Genomic DNA, 19,089 nt, shown 5'->3' on the forward strand with positions numbered 1-19,089 from the left:
CCTAAATCTTCAATGATTTGTGTTCAACAGCATCAAAATGCACCTTAGCCACTCAAACAATACAGCTTATTAACTCGTAGATTAATGTCGTTCCTGTTGTTTCCTTCTTGGTCTTTAAAAAATGTAAATTAAAGAATAAAAAAGACTATTTAAATACCCTCAATGACTTTTAAAGCGAACCCCCTCATGTCTAAGAATACATACTTATAATTTTTCCTCCAAATACACATAATTATTATTATGCTAAGAATAAGAGAATTTAAAAAATCTCACACAAGACTTCCTGTTAACAATGCTTTATTTCTTATAAGAAATAAAAAAAAAGAAAATTGTCTACAAGAAGTGGAAATAAAAATTGTAAATTAATTATTTTACTTCTTCTTTTTAACTTGATTTTTTTACTTATTTTCTCACCGTCCTTCTCCCTAGATCATTATCTTATCTTTTCTCATTAATAAATATATATGTGTTTTTAAAAGTACCCATCAAGATTCATACATATTCCATTCCCTGATGTCCATTCATATGTGCAAGTTTTAAAAAATTATTTTCATTTAGTCTTGCAATAAGCATGAGAAAATGTATCGTGATTATACAATTTCGTTCCTTATCAATTCTCGTTAGTTATGCTGAGTGTAATTTTTTTTTTGTCGAATGATTTTTTTCGAAGAAAGTATTGTACTTTTTAGTGATAAAATCCCGACCACATCCCTTTCCTTTGATTTATTACTAATATATTTATTATGATGAGTGGGAGTTAATGTTGTTATTAAGTATTTGTTTTAAATAATATGCAAATAAAACGTAAAAAAATAGATGATGATAAACATAATCTCTGATTGTGCTAACCTATGTAGCAATTAGTTCCAACATGAATGTATGGGTGATTCTATAAGGCATTTAAAATTGTTCTTTTTTCCATTCGTGATGTATCAAGTGTTCTAATTTACATAAAACATGCTATTAAAGTATTTTAGATTCAAATTAAAGTACTTTTCAATCCAAAGATTTAATTAAATCCAAGGATTTATTTTTAATCTCAAGAATAATTGCCAAAGTCTTTCAGTAAATCATCAGTTCATTTCATTTCAGTTCAAATTTGAATTCTCAAAAACCGGTAAATTTTTGAACCTAAATTATAAATATTCAAAAACCGTTATATTTTTGAACCTGAATTTTGAATTCTGAAAAACCGTAAAATTTTTGAACCTCAATTTAAAATTCTCAAAAATGAGTAAAGTTTTGAACTAAAATTTCAAATCATTAAAAACGGTTAAAATTTTGAACTTCAATTCTGAATTTTCGAAAACCACTAAAATCTGAAATGAAAATTTTGAATCCATAAAACCGGTTATATTTAAATTTTCAAAAACCGTTGATTTATCAAAATTTTACTAAAAAATTTAGGGCATTTAATTTTTAAACACCTTTAAATTTCCCATTATTTAATGAATAATCATGTCAATTTCAATAAACCTCAATCAAATTCATGGTCGCAAATACTAAACAGAACAATAAAAAAAGTCAGAAAATACCATAAATCGACTCATTAAAGTCGTGAGTTGTAAAATTTATTCACCTGAAGAATTTCTCAGTGAAATAATAGTGCAATTAAACACGATCATAAACAAGATTATGTGACTCAATTGAAGAACAATTCCACTCTTACAGAATAATATGTATATTTTTTTATTTCGTTCTTTTCTCTTCATTTTATTTACTCCACTTCTTACTTTATGGTATTTAAATAATTCTGAGGCTATATATTCCAAGCTCTTTATTTCTCTAGCTAGCGCATATACGAAATCCCGTATGTTGATATATATTTTCTGTAGTTGTAACACCATACATAACAATAAAAATACAATTTTTTTGAACTCATGGAGAAAAAAATAAATAAAAAAAGAAAGAAAAGAAAGAAAAAAAAATACAGCGTGCGAAATTCTCAGATGTTTATTTTTTTTTATGTTGTTGGCTTGATGAATGAATTAAAAAAATATCATAAAAAATATGAGCTGTGCTAGTTGAAGGAATCATCATCATCACATTAAATATACATGCATGTCTCTCTTGCTCATCTTTCGGAAAATACTTTAACTTTACTTTTTTTTCATCCAAACTGGTTAATGCAAAATGATCTGTTGAGCATAGTTCACATGACACTACATTCGTTCGGAATCGCTGATTTACATCTAAAGAAATGCGGGCAAATTTAACGAACTTTTTGTTTTTAAATATTTTTGATATTTTGTCAAAAAGTCATTCAAATTTTTGAAAACCGTTGAATTATTCAAAATTTAGAGATTTGTTGAATTTTTTCAAATTTTTAAAAAACCGCTAAAATATTCAAAATTTGTAGATTTGTTGGATTTTTTCAAATTTTTGAAAACCGTTAAATTTTTAAAAATCGGTAAAAATTCACATTTATGCTGAAATTTTTAAGAATTCAACAAAGGAATAAAAAGAAGTTCCTAACTTGATTTAAAACCAACATGACAACTTGATGAATAAATTAAATAATAGAATTTTTTGACAAATTTCTAATCTCGAATTTTAAAATTCCCGTTGTATACACATTTGATGAAATTAAATTAAATAGGTAGGGTAGAAAGAGAGCAAAAAAAAAGTTTGATGGTATTGGAAATGAATAGAAACGCATATGGATGCTGAGGGTTGTGAATGAGGAAGTAAGCGAGAAAACAATATATCGAATAAAAATATAATAAGTGCAGACTGCACGTTATATCGGATGCGTTAGATCTAGAATACAAAAAGTGTATAATAACAAGTTTTTGTTCAAACATAACGATTGAGAACTCCTGTCCTTAAATGTATATATGCCCTTCATATAGTCAGTTGCGAAAATTCCCATAATGTATTTTACAAATAAACAACAAATGAAATGGTATCGCACCGTATGTATATATATATTCAGATAGATACGTGTATAAGAGTGGTAAAGTAACAGTCAAATAAATATTACAGGCACAATTTAAAAGGCTGCTTTGCTGCTGCTGTCAAGGGTGAATTTTATATTGCTATTGTTAAGCGTATGTGGATATAGAAAAAGTTATTGCGTGGTAGGGGGAGAAATTAATGTAAGGTGGAAAGTAGTTTTTTGAATAACCGTCTGTGGCAATTTATTATCGATTAGAGCATGTATAAAAAAATTATTTCACTGTATATAATATTTAATTTTATTTTTTTTTTTTGAAGTGGATTGATCATGAATAATTAAAAGTAGTGACTATTGATTTCCTTAAAACATAAAGCCTCTAATATCTAGCAATTTTCTTGCATCATTTGAATTTAAAATAAAATTGTAATCACATAATCTATAGTTATCAAATTCTTTATGATCTTCTCTCTTGCAGACATCTGGATCGACAAAAACAAAACATTTTTTATGTAATGTATTCGACACACGACCACCACGAAACTCGAACAAAAATTTAGCAATATTATATAGGAGATTTGTTTCATTTTCTTCATCGTGAAAATAGCCAGCATAGTTACGGAAATAATTGGGATTTGGTGAATTTGCATCTTTAAAAAGTTCTTCCTCAAAATTCAAAATCACTTCTTTCTCTACATTTTCATTTTCGTCCAATTTTTGCAAGAATTCTTTGGCATCCTCAGGTGAGTTGAATGGTTTTGTGTAAGAATCACCATATTCATCGAATTTCTCCAATAACTTCATCATCGTGGCCTCATTCATAAAATGATAATCACTGGGAGTAAGTTCAGGACAATGATCAAGAGTGCTATCTTTTGGAAAATTTGCAACAAGCCATTCAACTTTAATGATATTATAGTCATTCTTATATACAGTAACACTATTAGTAAGTTCACCGGCAACGATTGCATATGTCTTATTTTTACGTGGAAATTCCGTTAAGGAAGCTCCGTGTAATCTTAATAACAATTTTAGTTCACGTACCGATGGTTTGAATGGAGCTGAGCACAGTACGCAAAACTCATGTCCCTCAAGAACATTATCGATTGGTTCAATTTCACCATCATCTCCAGAATCGTGACAAAACATCTCAATTGCTGAACGTGACGCTGCTAATTTTTTCTTTTTAGTTGGTGAGACGAGATCATCTTTATGGACTTTTCGTTTATTGATTTTCCTGACTCGTCTATCATCATTATTGTTATCAGTCTTAAAATATTCTTGGAACTCTTTTAAAGTCACTGAATCATCCCAAAATTTATCATATCGAACATCAGAAATGCGTGGAAATCTGAATGTATAATTTGTGTAATATTCCGATGATGGAGCGAGTTCACTAGCCTTGATTTGTAACACAATTGATTTATGCGGTGGAATAAATACATCGGGTCTTGATTTGCCAAAAAATACCTGACCTTTCTCGAACTTAATTTCTCTTCTATTATCGTAATCTATCATAAATGGAGCTAGTTTGGCATTTAATTTCTTTCGATTTTCTCTTGACAATCCAAGATTAATTTCACCAATTGAATAGACATTGAATAATCCGTCTTCTAACTTTTCAACAGCACCAACTTGATATTTTAATAAATAATCTTTCTTGTAACGATTCTGATAATTTCCACCAATTATGACGCAATCAAATTCGGTAACTAAATCTCCATCAAAATAATCAGCTTTGACTTTATACCATCCACCTTTTTCTCGGCTTCCAGGCATGTAATTTGTATCCAATCTTTTTAAAATTATTCCTTCTTCTTCATTCTCCATAGCTGCATTAAATAATGACACTAAATGATCGATATCACGAATTCTTATTGGTTCTGTCTTAATAAATATCCCGGTTTGATTTTCAATTAAGGAACTGAGGATAGAACACCTTCTGCTTAACGGATAGTCAATATAACTAACACCATTTACATACAAAACATCAAATGCACAATAACATGGTCTCAAATTACTATTTGGATCTTTTAACTTTTTAACATCTATTTCCGATTCTCCTTTTGACACAAAACGTGAATTTGTTCGATCCCATATGAGCATTTCACCGTCCAAAATTATACTGTGTACAACTGTTTTAAACTTAATTAATGGACTAAGTGTGATATTGAAAGCTTCACTAAAATCATAACCATTTCTTGAAAAATACTTGTAAACACCATTTTCCATATGGATTTGAAACCGTTCTCCATCAAATTTGATTTCTTGGTAAAATGCAGTAGTATTAATCATGCCATTCATGTCACTTGAAAATTTCTGAGACAACATTGGTCTAATTGGAACGAATGGCTCAACTTTATCTCTTGCTTCTCGTTCCGCATTATTGTTATCAATGATTTCGCAGACTTTCGACAAATGTGGAAACTTTTCAAACAAAAGCAATGCCAATGGATGATAATGTGTTAAAAATTTGTTGATATTAATTTTTAAATTCATATTTTTTAAAATGATCTTAACAATCCATTTAAAATCAGTTGCGGAACCATTAAGGAACAAATATTCAAATTGAGTTTGCTGATATTTTTGCGTCTGATTTTCACATAAATTATTTAACAAAGTATCAACTTGATGAACAGTCAATTTTGAAGATCTGCTGTTTCTGGATGATACAACTTCATAAACTTTATCTGCTAATTCGTTCTCATTGCATTGTACGATTTTTCTTGCATCGGGTCCATTAATTTTGATGCTTTTGATCAAAATCTTTCGCAAAGTTTTCTCTTGAATTCCGTAAGCACGTTCACGCTCTTCATTTGACAATATAATACGAATTAATGGATAAAGACTCATGTCATGAGATGGATTTTGACATTTGTAGCCTTGTTGATATTTCACGATTTCAGTTATAAACTTTTTCCTATTATTGTGAAATAAATAATAATGTAATTCCCGCAAGAACCGAAACAAAATTGTAACTTACAAAATATTTTGTTTTTTAATAGTATTTCTTGCTTCCACGCATTTATCCAACATTTCCGTAACATCACAAAAATGAATTACGTCCATAAACGACATATTGACACACATAAAATCATTAATTAATCTTGGTTATAAATATTATTGTTTTGATTGAAGAAGTCTACACTTTAAAAAATTGTTAAATACTGAAATGATTGCTCAAATCGATGTTATTCATAGCAAAGACTCCCTTAATAGGGACACGCAACTACTCATTTTTTGAATTTTTGCGAGTTTAACGGATTTTTGACGCAGAGTTGTTCATTCTTTAGTTAGCATGAATTTATCGTAAATTATAGTTATTTTAAGCTATTAAAGTTTTAGATTTAATTTAAACTGTTAAATTTCGATTAAACTAGCAACATATATTAATAACTCATCATTAAAAATCGAATGAGCCACACAATTCAGAATCAACAACTCTGGAAGTCAGAATTAAATTGCATCAAAAAGTAAATAATATTTTAGTGTTTAGTAATTTATATAATTAACAGATTAAGATGAATAAACTTGGTATAAATCTATTAAAACATCACGACAATGTAGCTTTAATACTTCGGAAGGAAGGAGAACAAAAAATTGCTTACCGAGACTTGTTGAAACAGGTTTTAAAGACATCAGTTTTCATTGAATCAGAATCGGATATACCAAAATGCTCGACAATAGGAATCCTCGGTGATAAAAGTTATGCATTAGTTGCATTAACTCTTGGAATAATAGAGACTGACAATTCGTTTTGCTATCTGGCCAAAGACGATCTTGAGGATTTAAATATTGAGTATTTCTTCAGTTTAACGCCAATTTCCTTGAGTACTGTTGAATTAAGGAAAACATTAGTGGTATGTGAGACGAATATTTATTTCTATAAAACAAAAAGTGCTAAGGAAATTAAGCAATTCAGTTATGCCGATAATGAAATGAACAAAGTATGCTACAGAATTACAACATCAGGAACAACAGGAAGGAGGAAAATTATTCATGTGACATATAATTCCATCTATCCAAATCTTAAAGGCTTACAAGAAATCTTCAAACTTGATTATTCTGATGTCATTCTGTCTGCATCGCCAATCACATTTGATGTATTTATCATTGACCTATTTTTGGCACTTCATTCCGGATCATCACTTTTATTCCTTGCTGATAATCAACGATTTGATACATCAATATATTCTAAAGCTTCCGATAAATCAGTTACATTCCTGCAAATGACGCCTACAATATTTAGACAATATGGCCTTGATAATATCAAAAGCAAAATATTGCACTCGGAATCAAGTTTGAAGTAAGTACATATTGCATATTCATTAGCTATTGCATCATTCATTCATCAAGTGTCTTTATTGAGCTTGCTGTATGCTTAAAACATTTTCTCATTAAATCTGAAGTATTTTTAATCTCGCGATTTAATTTTAATCCGACGATTTAATTCACATATTTAATTATGTTTTTGCATTTTCTAGGTATCTTGTCCTTGGTGGTGAAGAATTTCCATCTCCGAAAGAAGTTTTAACTTGGCAAGATTGGGATAACGAAGGCAACTGCAAGAAAATCTTCAATATATACGGAATCACAGAAATGAGTTGCTGGGCTCTCATACATGAGGTGACTAAAAAGGATCTTGAATTTGGAAAGATATGTTTAGGATCTCCAATTGACAGTGACACATTACCAGCTTATTATCCACACACAAACGATATTGAGGAATTAATTCTTACAACATCTTCACGAGTCAATTATTTTGAAGACAAGAATTGGGATAAGAAGCTCGGAACCAATGGCATTTTTGCCTACATCACAAATGATCTCATTAAGAAAATTGATGGAAAAATTTATTGGCATGGACGATTAAATGATATGGTCAAAAGATTTGGCGAACGAGTGGATTTAAAGAGAATTGAGGAAATTGCATCAGAAATCGTTCATCCAGTGTCATGTATAATGATAAGAAAGAGAATCGCTCTATTCTATCAATCTGAGCATGATAATGTGTCCCAGTTACTGTCAAATCATTTGAGGCTTAAGCTAAGAAAATCAGAATTTCCTGACGATATCAAAAGAATCGACTTTTTGCCAACATGCGATCATGGAAAAGTCAGTAAGAAGAAACTTAAGGAACTATACAAAGATATACTAAAAGAAGACAATAATAAGCAAAATGCTGAGGATTTATTCCTTGATGCCTTAAATCAAATGTTCAATTTGACGATTGAAAAGCCATCAGAAGCTAATGGAGATGAACCAGATGGAAAGAGAATGAAATATGACATTGACTCGACATTCCAACAAATCGGAGGCAGCTCATTTGATGCATTACGCATTGTTATGAAAATAGAAGACAGAATGAGCTCAATGTCGAATGCTTTGTTGCCAAAACTTTTAGATAATCAAAATAGTATTAAAGATATTTTGACTTACCTTAAAGGATTGAATCTTAAGGCCAAAAATGGAGATGCTGTTAATTTGGTGAACTTTATTGACCACTCAAAACATTCACTTGATCTTAAATTCCAAAAGAAGTTTGATTTACAAAAATGTATCGACTCGTCGCCTACTTTGATTACCATTAAAGATAAAAATTATGTAGTTGTTGGAGGACATTCGGGAAATTTGATAACCATCAATGCTGATGATCTGTCCGTTATGTCAATCATCAATCTTGGTGATCGTATTGAATGCCAAGCTGTACAATATAAAGACTACATAATTGTTGGATGTTATGATGGATTTTTGTATTGTGTGGATGTTTTAAGTACCGACAAAAATGACCGAATAAAATTTAAGTACAATTCTGGTGCCATGATTAAATCAAAACCTTTGATAATCAACGAATTTATAATATTTGGAAACTATAATTATGAGGAAAATTTGCGATGCCTTCAAGTCAATGAAAGTGCTGATAATGTTGAATTAAAATGGAGCAAATTACTTGGAATGTCTGGAATTATAGCAGACATCCTTCAAATTGATGATGATTCGATTGTTGTTTGTACATTGGATGGAATCATTGAACGAATGAAAATTAGTGATGGAACTAAGATATGGAGTACAAAATACGAATATCCAATATTTTCCAGTCCACAAAAGTTAAGCAACATGAATGCCATAATATTTGCAGAAGTTATGAGAAAAGTCCACTGTATTGATTGTGATGGAAATGCTTTATGGAAGTTTGAAACTGATGGACACATTTTCTCATCATTCCTATTCAGCTCTTTAAATGACAATTCAATTCAAATCATATTCGGATGTCATGACAATAAGCTACGATGCCTAAATTATGACAATCAGGAGTCAAAAGTATCCCTTAAATGGTCAATTGACCTTCAATCTCAAATATACGGAACGCCAAAAACTATTAATTTAAATACGAAAAATTTTGTTGTCTCGTGCTCAACAAACGGCTATGTAAATTTATTAAATATTTTAAGTGGGAAGATAGAAAGCTCATCGAAGTTACCAGGCGATGTTTTTTCATCACCTTTAATATTTAACGATAAATTATTTATTGGATGTCGCGACAATTACGTCTATTGTCTTTCATTAAAACCTTATTAAAGGTTTTTTGACTTTTCTTAATGAATTAAATTATTTATTTTAGCAGCTGAAATTTAACGGAAATTTTTGATTCAAATTTCAAACCAGTGCAATTTGAAAAAGAAATTTCCGTTATTTTTTGAATTTTTCACTTTACTCCAATAATCTCAAAGTTAACCAAATACGGAATTCATAAAATTATTTATCAGCTAAAAGTATTAAGTAGAACAGTTAATTAGACAGCTAAATGTACTCATACAGATTTTTTATTTTCTTTTAAATAAAAGCATTTTTGATAATCTTAATTTTTCTTTCGAAGTCCTAATTTCGAGTTTTTGAATATCTCTATTGCTTTTTGTTTAGCTTGTTCCTGCTCCGCTTTATCCTTCTCACGTTGAGGAATTACTTGCTTTGTTTCAGGAATTCTTGGAGCTTTTTTTGGTTCCAATTCTTCATCCATTGCTGCTTTACTTGTACTTGGTTGAGGTTCGCTGTCTTTTACTTTTCGTTTACGACCTTTTGGAGCTGCTTTTTTTGGCGTTAATTTTTTTGGTGACTGATCAGCTGCTTTCATAATATCAAATGCATTTTTCTGTGGTGTTAAATTTTTGTCAGGTGATGCAGGTTTTTCTACCGATGCTGGTTGCTTATCAGGAGGTTCATAATCATCATCTTCGCTTAGTAACAGCACAGCATCTTGAATTTCTTTAATCTCCTTCTTCTCCTTTGCATTTACTTTCTTTGTTGCTGGTGCTTTACGCTTTCGAGGCTTCTTCTCTTGGTCATCTGCTGCATCGACATTATTGTCGGCTGCTTTTTTGGTTCTAGGTTTTCGAGGTTTCTTGTCTGGTTCATCAGGAACTTCTTCCTGTCCATCGCCATTTCCTAATCTTTTAACAGCCTTCTCAACTCTTTTGCTCAACTTTTCATCAAATGCTCTTTTTTGTAACTGAATTTTAAAATAATCTTCCATTTTCTTCTGTTTTCGTTCCTTTAATCGCTTCATAACTGGATCTAGAATCTCTTTGGTTTTTAATCGAGTCCATCCAAGTCTGTATTTTGCGAATTCAAAGATTGATTCCTCGTCTGGAAGTCCCCAAGAGAAGCTTTCTAAACTTGTGTCTATTTTCGGTTCCAAATATGCTTTTGCAACATTTAAATTAGGAAATCCTGACAGGAGTTCTACGTTCTTAAGTTGATTTTTCAATCCTTTATGTCGCATATCCTGTTTTCCATTTTCAAACCAATCACGAAATTTTCTTAAACTTGACATTAATGATTGATAATTATCAGTTCCATTTTCTTCTTCTGTAGGAGGAAATGCTGCAAGAATTTCCATAGCTGTTACAGCACCAACTCCATTTAAGCCTGTTTAAAAATTCAAAATTATAGCTTGATAATTTATAACGTATTTAGGTATTTTGAAATTTAAGAAACAAAAAATTTCAAATTTCAAAAAGCCGTTGGAAATTGCTTCAAATTCAATTGAAACTTACCGACTGTGTAATCACTTCCAACAAGCATAGCCAACTGAATTAGCTTATTTCGATTCAATTTAAATCTATTCTCAATGTCCTGAATCTCAAATTGCTTGACGATTTTCTTTTGAAGGAAGAAATTCTTGTAAACAGTTTTTGCTCCAAATAGCCACACATCAGAATCGTCAGTAATGATGCCATCAGCAATCTGATGAGCATTCAAAAAAGCGCACTGTGCTTCTGCTTCCGTTGGTGCATCGATGTAGGGAATTCCAAATAATCTGAAGAAATTATTTCATTAGTTTAGGATAGTCTTGAGAGTAAAAAACCAAAACCGTTAGCGTTTCACGACTTTTGAAAATGTTTACAATTAAAATAGCTACTGATCATCATCAATTCAAAAGTCGTGCAACGCAAACGACTCATTTCACAAAAATCATCACATACTTTAACAATTCTTTGCAATCTCTACTCATTGAATCTGTTATGGATGTGCCTTGACGATCTAACTTGTTTCTTTCAAATTCATAATTCTTTTGCTGCTTCCTGAGATCTTCTTCCATCTTTAAAAGCTGTTCATCTGTTAGTTCCATTCGTAGTGCTTCTGCCGCAGAAGCAATGTCTTCTTCTTCTGTGATTTGATGCTTTTTCACTGGTGTACGTTCTTGTGGATGGCTGATATCTTCCTTAATCTCATCTACAATTGCTGCTTTTGGCTCTTCTGAATCAATTTTATTAATCTCATTTGGTTCTTTAACTCTTAAACTTCCTGGTTTTGTTTTTGGTGCAATTTCTTTTGGATCCTTGACTTCCTCCTCAATAATCTCATCTAAAATTGCTGCTTTTGGCTCTTCTGAATCAAGCTCAATTATCTCATCTGGTTCCTTAATTTGAAGACTTTCTGGTTCTGCTTTTAGTTCTGTTTTAGGTTTTACTTGTGTCGATTCCTGTTCACTGTCATCAGCAATCTCAATGACGTCTCCAAAATTTCCGTCCGCAATTTCATAAAACTTTTCGATTTCACTTTTTTCAGTGACTGTTTTTGTATCCGGTATGTCTACCTTAACATCATTAGGTTCAACATCCGCTAAGTCACTCCAAAATTTGTCATTTTCTGAGACAATTTCATTGGATTCTTCATTCTCTACATTTACGTCTGGAACTAACATATTTTCAGATTTTTCTAAAATTTTCGCTTCCTCAGACACAAGCCCAGACTCAGTTTCTTTAACATGCTCATCCAATTCCTCCATATCATCCATTGGAACCTCATACTCGATTGTGTCATCGTCGCTAATAGAAGCAATTTCAACATCAACATCCTCCTTTTCTTTAGGTATAATTTCATCTGCTTGACTCTCAAAAATATCTGCAAATATGTCTTCTTCCTGACTATAATTTGCGGAATCAAATGTAATGACAATTTCCTTCTTTTCTTCCTGAGCTGCTTTTGGCGTTGATTCTAATTTATTTGAAGGTTCCTCGAAAGAAACAGACGGTGATTTTTCAGGCGTTTCCTTAATGTCACTGGTATCGGATTTTTCAGGAGTCCCATACAGGACATATCGATCAGTATGTGGAAATTTCTGTGTTAATGAATCATCCTGTGTACCTGATTTCTCTTCAACTTGTGTAGCATCAATCATGTCATTTATATCATCGTCATTCATTTCTCCATATTCTTTCATGAAACCTTTAACCAAACCATGTGACTGAATTGATCCAACAAACTTTTTGCGTTGCTGGGCATTTAATTTGATAGGCTCGTTACTGTTTTCATTTTTTTCTGAAATAGTGCTGTCTTCTTCATTTTCAAGTGACATTTGAATAGCTCTTTGCAATTCTAAGTCATTGTCATCGTCGTCTTCCAGCTTAAAAACTTGTTTCGCTGGTTGTGCGCCAAAATATTTTGATGTACTTGGCTGTGGCTCAGTCTTTACAGCCTCTCTTTCTTTTGCCTCACTTATTGCTTTAGTAATGTCACGGACGAGAAGGAATCTAGTTCCTTCATCGCCGGCAATTCGTTGCGCATGTTTGGAACCAACATCCAAAATTCCATCTTCAGCAAGTAATGATTCTAATTCACTTAACGAAAATACTTTTCCGCCCATTTCTTTCTCGGCTTCTTCCAAACTGACTTGAACTTGTCGACGTCTCAATAAACCGGACATTTGATAGGTTGAAAAATTCTCAGATTCAACAGGTAGTTCCCTCAATTTTGCCCATGAATTCTGTTTTCTCGTTTCTTTTATGTCAACTAAAATGTCATGACGAACATCAGGTGCCAAGCTCTTAAAATATGAGCTTTTTAAATCAATTTTATTGATATTGACATTGTAGGACTTTTTGGAACTAGCAAACTCGTCTTCTTCCTCTGTTTTTAATGTAAATTTTTCATTCTTGATCTCACAATTTTCTGGTAACTTAAACATGTCATCTTTTTCCTCTGTCTTTGCTGGTTTCTTCTTATTTGGTGATATAGTCAATGCATTTGTGTCTAATCCTAAAGCTTCCTTTATTACTTTCTCCTTAGCTAATGATTGCAACAAAAGTTCTTCAATTTTTTCAGCTTCAGTCTTCAGTTTTGATTTCTGTTGTGCTCTTTTGCTCTATAATAAATGTTAATTATAGTATTTTAAAGACTGTCAAGTTTTAATTTTACGTACAATTGTTTGCCATTTCAAATTACAGATCTGTCCATCGAAGACGAAAATAGGTTTAATCCGGAAATACAGCAATTTACAGATTCTATTAAATAATCCAAGCAAATGTGAGTTGTGGATATGTCCTCCTTTTCCATCTGTGTATCCTTTAACGACCTGATGCAACCAGATTGATATATCTATAAGATTTGAACATTTTAATTAATATTTTTTGGAATTTCGCAACATTGCATTTAAATCTTTCGTCTTACCAATTACGATGACTTTATCTTCGAGAGTTTCAAACGCTACAGGCTTTCCTGAGCTCTCAATCAACTTCCAAAGTCCTGTAACTCCCATATATACACTTAATTTAATTAATTTAACTTAAAGAATTAAAATTATCAATTTTTAATGTTTATATTTTAAGCTCCATAAACAAAACATAATGACTTCTACACAACATATTGGTGTGATTGAGGATTGGCCAAAAATATTCGGAACTTACACCAACAAAAGTAATGATTAGAAGAAATTTCATTAATTTACTTTAATTCTCGTAAACTAATTATTCAAAGCTTCCTATGAGTTATAATACTGCACAATTAACGCAATTAATAGCTTATTTAGGTCAGTTGGTCAGCATAGAAAATAACATAGCAACCCACGAAGATAAAAATCACGGCAAATCGAGAAGAAATAAAAACATAAAGAGCAAAAAATTTACAAATTATAAAATCTTAAATTAATTATATATTTACAATGATTTAGTGATCATTTAACGTGTTTAAAACAACTATGGAACTTTGGATCTGATAAGTAAGTAATGGAAAATGTAAATTTGATTAAACAATGCGTTATAATGTGATATTTGTGAATTTTCTGTGAAATTTTCATTTCTTTATCCATTAATAATGGCAATAAACTCACAGAAGAGAAAGAATTTCACTAGCGCGTCATCAAACAAAGAAAAATAGCTCATGAAAATTTAATTTTAACATTTAATTTATCTTTTTCAGATTTTTATTCACTTTTTTTCATTTAATTTTATTATTTTTGTTGCAACAAAATTTTAAAATCGTGTAAGCAAGCGAGATAGAGAGAGCTATTTAATTAGTGGAAATGGAAACAAATGACAAAGAATCTGATAATGAGATACTTGAGACACCTTCAAAAACAATATTCACAGATGATTACGACGATGATTATGAGTCAATACATTTAAATTTTCCAGCCATATCTCCCGTTTCGAACATTTCAACGTCGTCAGGCTTCATATCCTGTGGAAGTTCATCAAGTTCAAAACCTACCACACCCACGAATTTATTGACTGATAAACATTGCGATGATTATGATGAATGTATTCCCAATTCCACCACTACAACTCATGACAATATTAATAATAATAATAAACCTAGTGCTATCAATAATGATGAGATAATACGTGATAATGAAAATGGGCAATTAGCAATAAATATTAATAATAATCATCAGAGACGTAATTATGACATTGACACTGAGAGTGATGATAAGAGTAATAAATATCTATCATCACCTGTTCCATCATGCTCAAAAGGTGTCAAAAGTAGATCAAAATATCGAAATAATTCTTCCTCATCGTCATCATCAGATCATCATTCGCAACCATCATCATCGTCGTCAAGATATAGGCAAAGTAAAAGAAATATATCGTTAGATGACGAGATTGTGATATACGAATCAGATTCATCATTAATTGAGTCTCGTCGTCGCATTACAAACAACAGTCATTTTTCAAACTGCAATCGCATAAATTTCCAAATTCAGGGTCACTCATCAGCAAATGCAGCAATTATAAGTAGACATAAGAGTGAAGAAAATCCACCAACACAGCCTTCGAATCAAATTGTTTCAATATTAAAACGAAAGGATAGTTCTGGAAAGGAAAGTCCGTCTCTAGTCACATTTTCGCCAAATGTAAAGGATAATTTTGAATCAAATCGTGCATCAACATCGTCGTCGTCGTCATCACATCGTCAAGGTATCTTAAAGAAAAGAAGCTCATTGGATGAGTCTTCGCGTCGTTTTAGAAGTCACTCGCCGTCGAGTGAGAGTGAAAAAGGATGTTTAGTTAAAGATGATCGACGTAGAAATAGTTGTGAGGAAATTCATCATCAAGGCATTTTAAAACAGAAAAGTTATGAAAGTAGTACGGGATATAGCAGCTCAGGAACTCGTTCATCCGGTCTTACAACTCCAAATTCAGGCGTTCAAGGGATTTTAAAGAAGCCTAGTTTAACACCATCTGATCATTCAAGTGATCATTCAACAACAAAACATGTTTCAATATCTGAGGCTGTTATTTTGGCTGCAGCCGAACTTTGTAAGGATATGATCATTGATGATACTCACGAGCCATATATTAAGCCAATTTTAAAATTGGATAATGATCATCATTATGGACATGAGAGGAAGCCTAAGCCAATTTTAAAGAAAAATCATTCATCTGAGAATGAAGAGATTCGATCAATTTTAAAATCCCGAAAAAGTAGTCGTGAAGAACCAGACGACTTATAGGTAAAACAAATTAAAGCATTTTTTACGACAATTCATTGTTTTTTTTGTTATCAAACCGTGTTCCGTACTTATTTTGATCGATTATTATTTTATTATAAAAAAATATATATTTGCTAATTAATTGTATTTCTCAGTAAATACAAAGCTTCTTCTTCATAGAAAGAAGTCAGGCGAATTGTGTTTTTTTGATAAAAAATATGTTCTTTTTTTATTACCGTTGTCGCGTATATTTGATAAATTATGCAGGGGTTTAATTAATAATTTCATTCGCGTCCATTTTTACGATATAGTTAGCACAAAAAAACATAGCAACAAGATGTCACTAAATTCTTATTTTCTATCATAAACTGCCATATTATTGCGAATACAACATGTGAAATGATTAAAAATATTGTCTACTTATATAATAATAATATTAATATTAATTAATGACAGAAAATTAATGAAGAAAATCGTTAAACGGTATTGATATTTAGAGAACAGAACAAGCATTCTTATCATTTGCGAAGAATTGAATAAGAAGTGAAAAAAGTTAAATTGAGAATATTTATACAAAAAAAAAGAAAACAATTTGTGATGCGATAAAAAGAAACTTTTTTGGAAAAAAAGGCTCTATGGCCAATAAACAAAGACACTTTTATCTGATAAGGAACAAAGAAAACTTAATAGGGATTTTTGAGACAAATGGTTTTGTCGACGTTTTCTATTTCAATGTATTATGCACAAGTTTATGTGATTGTCGTGTTGCGATAAACTGATTATTTCCTTTTTAATGACTGCAGTTTTCAAGTCATTTGACTAGATTGAGTTTGAATAACCGTTATTTTAAAAATAATGGATTTTTGAACGATATTGAACAAAATTTAAATTTTTGATAACCGTTAAATTTATATTAGAATTTTTAAAAATCTTCAAACTAATTTTGAATTTTTGAAAATCGTTAAGCATTTAAAATGTAATAGAAAATTTCAAATTATGCCAAAAATCGCTAACAATCTTATAATTTTAGAAATTGCTCTCATAATCATAATTTCTCATGTCAGTCGCATGAACTTTTGTATTTACATTGATAGAACAAAAGGAGATGATTAAATGTCGTTCAATATAATCAGTTACTCCATTTGAATACTGTGCTAAATATTTAAACAATTTGTATAAACACGTTTTTAATATAAAATTTAATTTTTCGGTGTCCAAATATAGCGGAAAACTTAAAATATTTAGGATGAAATTTGAAGAAAAAAAAAAAAAATAGGACAATTGATTCACGATAAAAATTCAAAAATCACGAAAAAACAGAATATTTATTTTATAATTGCGTAAAAATTCTAAAATTAATCAACGAAAAAAAAAAGAAATCGGAAATATTTACGCAAATTTATTTTACAAAAAAAGAAAAGAATTTAATAGCGGAAAATTTAAAATAAATACAAATCGACACATGACATTATCAAGAATTAAAAGTATATTTAAAACAAAAAAAAAATGTGTAATTTATAGTCACAAAGATCTTTTTAGAAACGCTCACACTAAAAAATTTATCACAATGAAAATTTTACACACCACGAAATTGCTTTTTGGTGCTTGCATCTTGAACATGAAAAATTGAAGAAAAAATATTTAAAAAATTCATATAACTTATACTTTTATCGTAAGACAAATTACCTAGATGTAAAAAATTGTTGTGTTGATAACTTCGAAAAGTGAATCATCTCCCTTTAGAATGTAATTTGTAATGCAATGCATTTTAATATTCAAAAGTGAATGCTTAGAAAATAGATAAAAAGTGAAAAAAAGACGTTAAATACAACAAACCGTGATAAATTAATGTTTGTCTCGCAAAAAAAAACTTTTTTATATACATACATAAAAAAATAATAATCATGCTTTTTTATTTCGTCATGTTTGAGAGATTTTTTTGGTGCATGATCTTCTTAAAGTTATGATTTTGGATTAAATGTCCTCTTTCTTGCGTCCATTATAATTATAATTTTTACTCTGAATCGTCCTTGTGTAGATTTTTATGTAAGGTTCTTGTGACCATTTAAAAGCAACTGACCAGTTTCATTGAACTAAACTAAATAGTAAAGCTGTACTTGTTCGGGTTCTTATCGTTCAAACTACTTAAGGTTGACTTAAGGTTCAACAGCAAAGAATCTATAATCCGTGTTTTAAACTAGGGTTCGTCCAAAAATGGAGGTCTTCAGTCAAAAAACAGAGATCTGTAGCATTGGACGAACTATAAGGTACAACTCAAAACTACATGCCTGCGTTTCTAAAATTCAGACCTACGGTATTTGACTGAACCATACTTTAGACTTAGATTTAATTTTTAATCCTTGGATTAATCTTGGATTTAAATTCATTCATATGAATCCGATTCAACTAAACAAAATAACTAATGAAAGGCAGCATATTTGACAACATCTTCATGCTGTTCAATACTATATTGGACAGCATGTTATACAGCACTTTGGTCACTAAACACAAATTTACCATGAAATAATAAGAAACTAATAACAATTCTAGATATTCGTGACTGCTGTCAAATTTTATTTGTAACTAGTTGCCTTACTCATGCATTTGCTATTCCGAATGCGTCACAAGACTTACATGAAAATGTTCACAAGGATAAGAAATTGTTTTAGTGTTTAATGTTTTTTTACAAATCGAATTATTACAAAAAAGAAAAGAAAGAATTTTTCTATCAGAACAACAGAAGGATAATGGAAGTCATAAAGTAGCATTACAAAAGAAATTGATTGATAATCCTTAGAAATTGCTTTTGAATGTTATTATATTAAACATTCATTTATTTATATCTTAAAAATCTTAATTTCTATAACTCAATGTAATGTTTTTTTTTGGTACTGTTGATGGAATGACCTTTATACCTACATATAAACAAAAATATTTTTTCTCTTTTTGAAAAAGTCTTATTAACAGCATAAGTAAAAAA

The 19,089-nt window shown here is 30.5% G+C and overlaps 4 protein-coding genes across 4 annotated transcripts; 2 read left to right on the top strand and 2 right to left on the bottom strand.

The window, feature by feature from the left end:
• Positions 1–2,618: 2,618 nt before the first annotated feature.
• On the bottom strand, positions 2,619–6,055 carry DNAlig4 (DNA ligase 4). The gene is made up of 2 exons (XM_070641006.1): positions 5,880–6,055; positions 2,619–5,816 (listed from the first exon to the last, which is right to left on the bottom strand). Exons 1-2 carry the CDS (start codon positions 5,984–5,986, stop codon positions 3,260–3,262), a joined length of 2,664 nt encoding a protein of 887 aa, XP_070497107.1. The 5' UTR covers positions 5,987–6,055; the 3' UTR covers positions 2,619–3,259.
• A 302-nt stretch (positions 6,056–6,357) lies between these two features.
• On the top strand, positions 6,358–9,707 carry Aasdh (Aminoadipate-semialdehyde dehydrogenase). The gene is made up of 2 exons (XM_070641018.1): positions 6,358–7,202; positions 7,381–9,707. Exons 1-2 carry the CDS (start codon positions 6,418–6,420, stop codon positions 9,473–9,475), a joined length of 2,880 nt encoding a protein of 959 aa, XP_070497119.1. The 5' UTR covers positions 6,358–6,417; the 3' UTR covers positions 9,476–9,707.
• mus201 (rad2 superfamily protein mus201) lies at positions 9,705–14,082 on the bottom strand. The gene is made up of 5 exons (XM_070641017.1): positions 13,847–14,082; positions 13,599–13,774; positions 11,380–13,541; positions 10,951–11,213; positions 9,705–10,822 (listed from the first exon to the last, which is right to left on the bottom strand). The coding sequence occupies exons 1-5, from the start codon at positions 13,932–13,934 to the stop codon at positions 9,756–9,758; spliced, it is 3,756 nt and encodes a 1,251-aa protein (XP_070497118.1). The 5' UTR covers positions 13,935–14,082; the 3' UTR covers positions 9,705–9,755.
• A 185-nt stretch (positions 14,083–14,267) lies between these two features.
• Positions 14,268–19,066, top strand: LOC139091079 (myb-like protein A). The gene is made up of 2 exons (XM_070641019.1): positions 14,268–14,393; positions 14,594–19,066. Exon 2 carries the CDS (start codon positions 14,697–14,699, stop codon positions 16,128–16,130), a length of 1,434 nt encoding a protein of 477 aa, XP_070497120.1. The 5' UTR covers positions 14,268–14,393; positions 14,594–14,696; the 3' UTR covers positions 16,131–19,066.
• Positions 19,067–19,089: the final 23 nt, after the last annotated feature.

Source organism: Chironomus tepperi, unplaced genomic scaffold (genome assembly GCF_022539635.2).
Source record: "Chironomus tepperi strain 1889 unplaced genomic scaffold, CSIRO-AGI_Ctep_v1 contig_223, whole genome shotgun sequence".
NCBI classification, from domain to species: domain Eukaryota; kingdom Metazoa; phylum Arthropoda; class Insecta; order Diptera; family Chironomidae; genus Chironomus; species Chironomus tepperi.

What these genes read in the sequence shown, in the direction of transcription:
- DNAlig4 (XM_070641006.1), bottom strand. Translation starts at nt 5,986, where the DNA reads ATGTGTGTCAATATGTCGTTTATGGACGTAATTCATTTTTGTGATGTT. An exon ending in ATTAAAAAACAAAATATTTT is followed by an intron (nt 5,817 to 5,879) that starts GTAAGTTACAAT and finishes TCACAATAATAG; the next exon opens with GAAAAAGTTTATAACTGAAA.
- Aasdh (XM_070641018.1), top strand. Translation starts at nt 6,418, where the DNA reads ATGAATAAACTTGGTATAAATCTATTAAAACATCACGACAATGTAGCT. An exon ending in CACTCGGAATCAAGTTTGAA is followed by an intron (nt 7,203 to 7,380) that starts GTAAGTACATAT and finishes TGCATTTTCTAG; the next exon opens with GTATCTTGTCCTTGGTGGTG.
- mus201 (XM_070641017.1), bottom strand. Translation starts at nt 13,934, where the DNA reads ATGGGAGTTACAGGACTTTGGAAGTTGATTGAGAGCTCAGGAAAGCCT. An exon ending in ATTTGAAATGGCAAACAATT is followed by an intron (nt 13,542 to 13,598) that starts GTACGTAAAATT and finishes CATTTATTATAG; the next exon opens with AGCAAAAGAGCACAACAGAA. An exon ending in GATTGCAAAGAATTGTTAAA is followed by an intron (nt 11,214 to 11,379) that starts GTATGTGATGAT and finishes TAATTTCTTCAG; the next exon opens with ATTATTTGGAATTCCCTACA.
- LOC139091079 (XM_070641019.1), top strand. Translation starts at nt 14,697, where the DNA reads ATGGAAACAAATGACAAAGAATCTGATAATGAGATACTTGAGACACCT.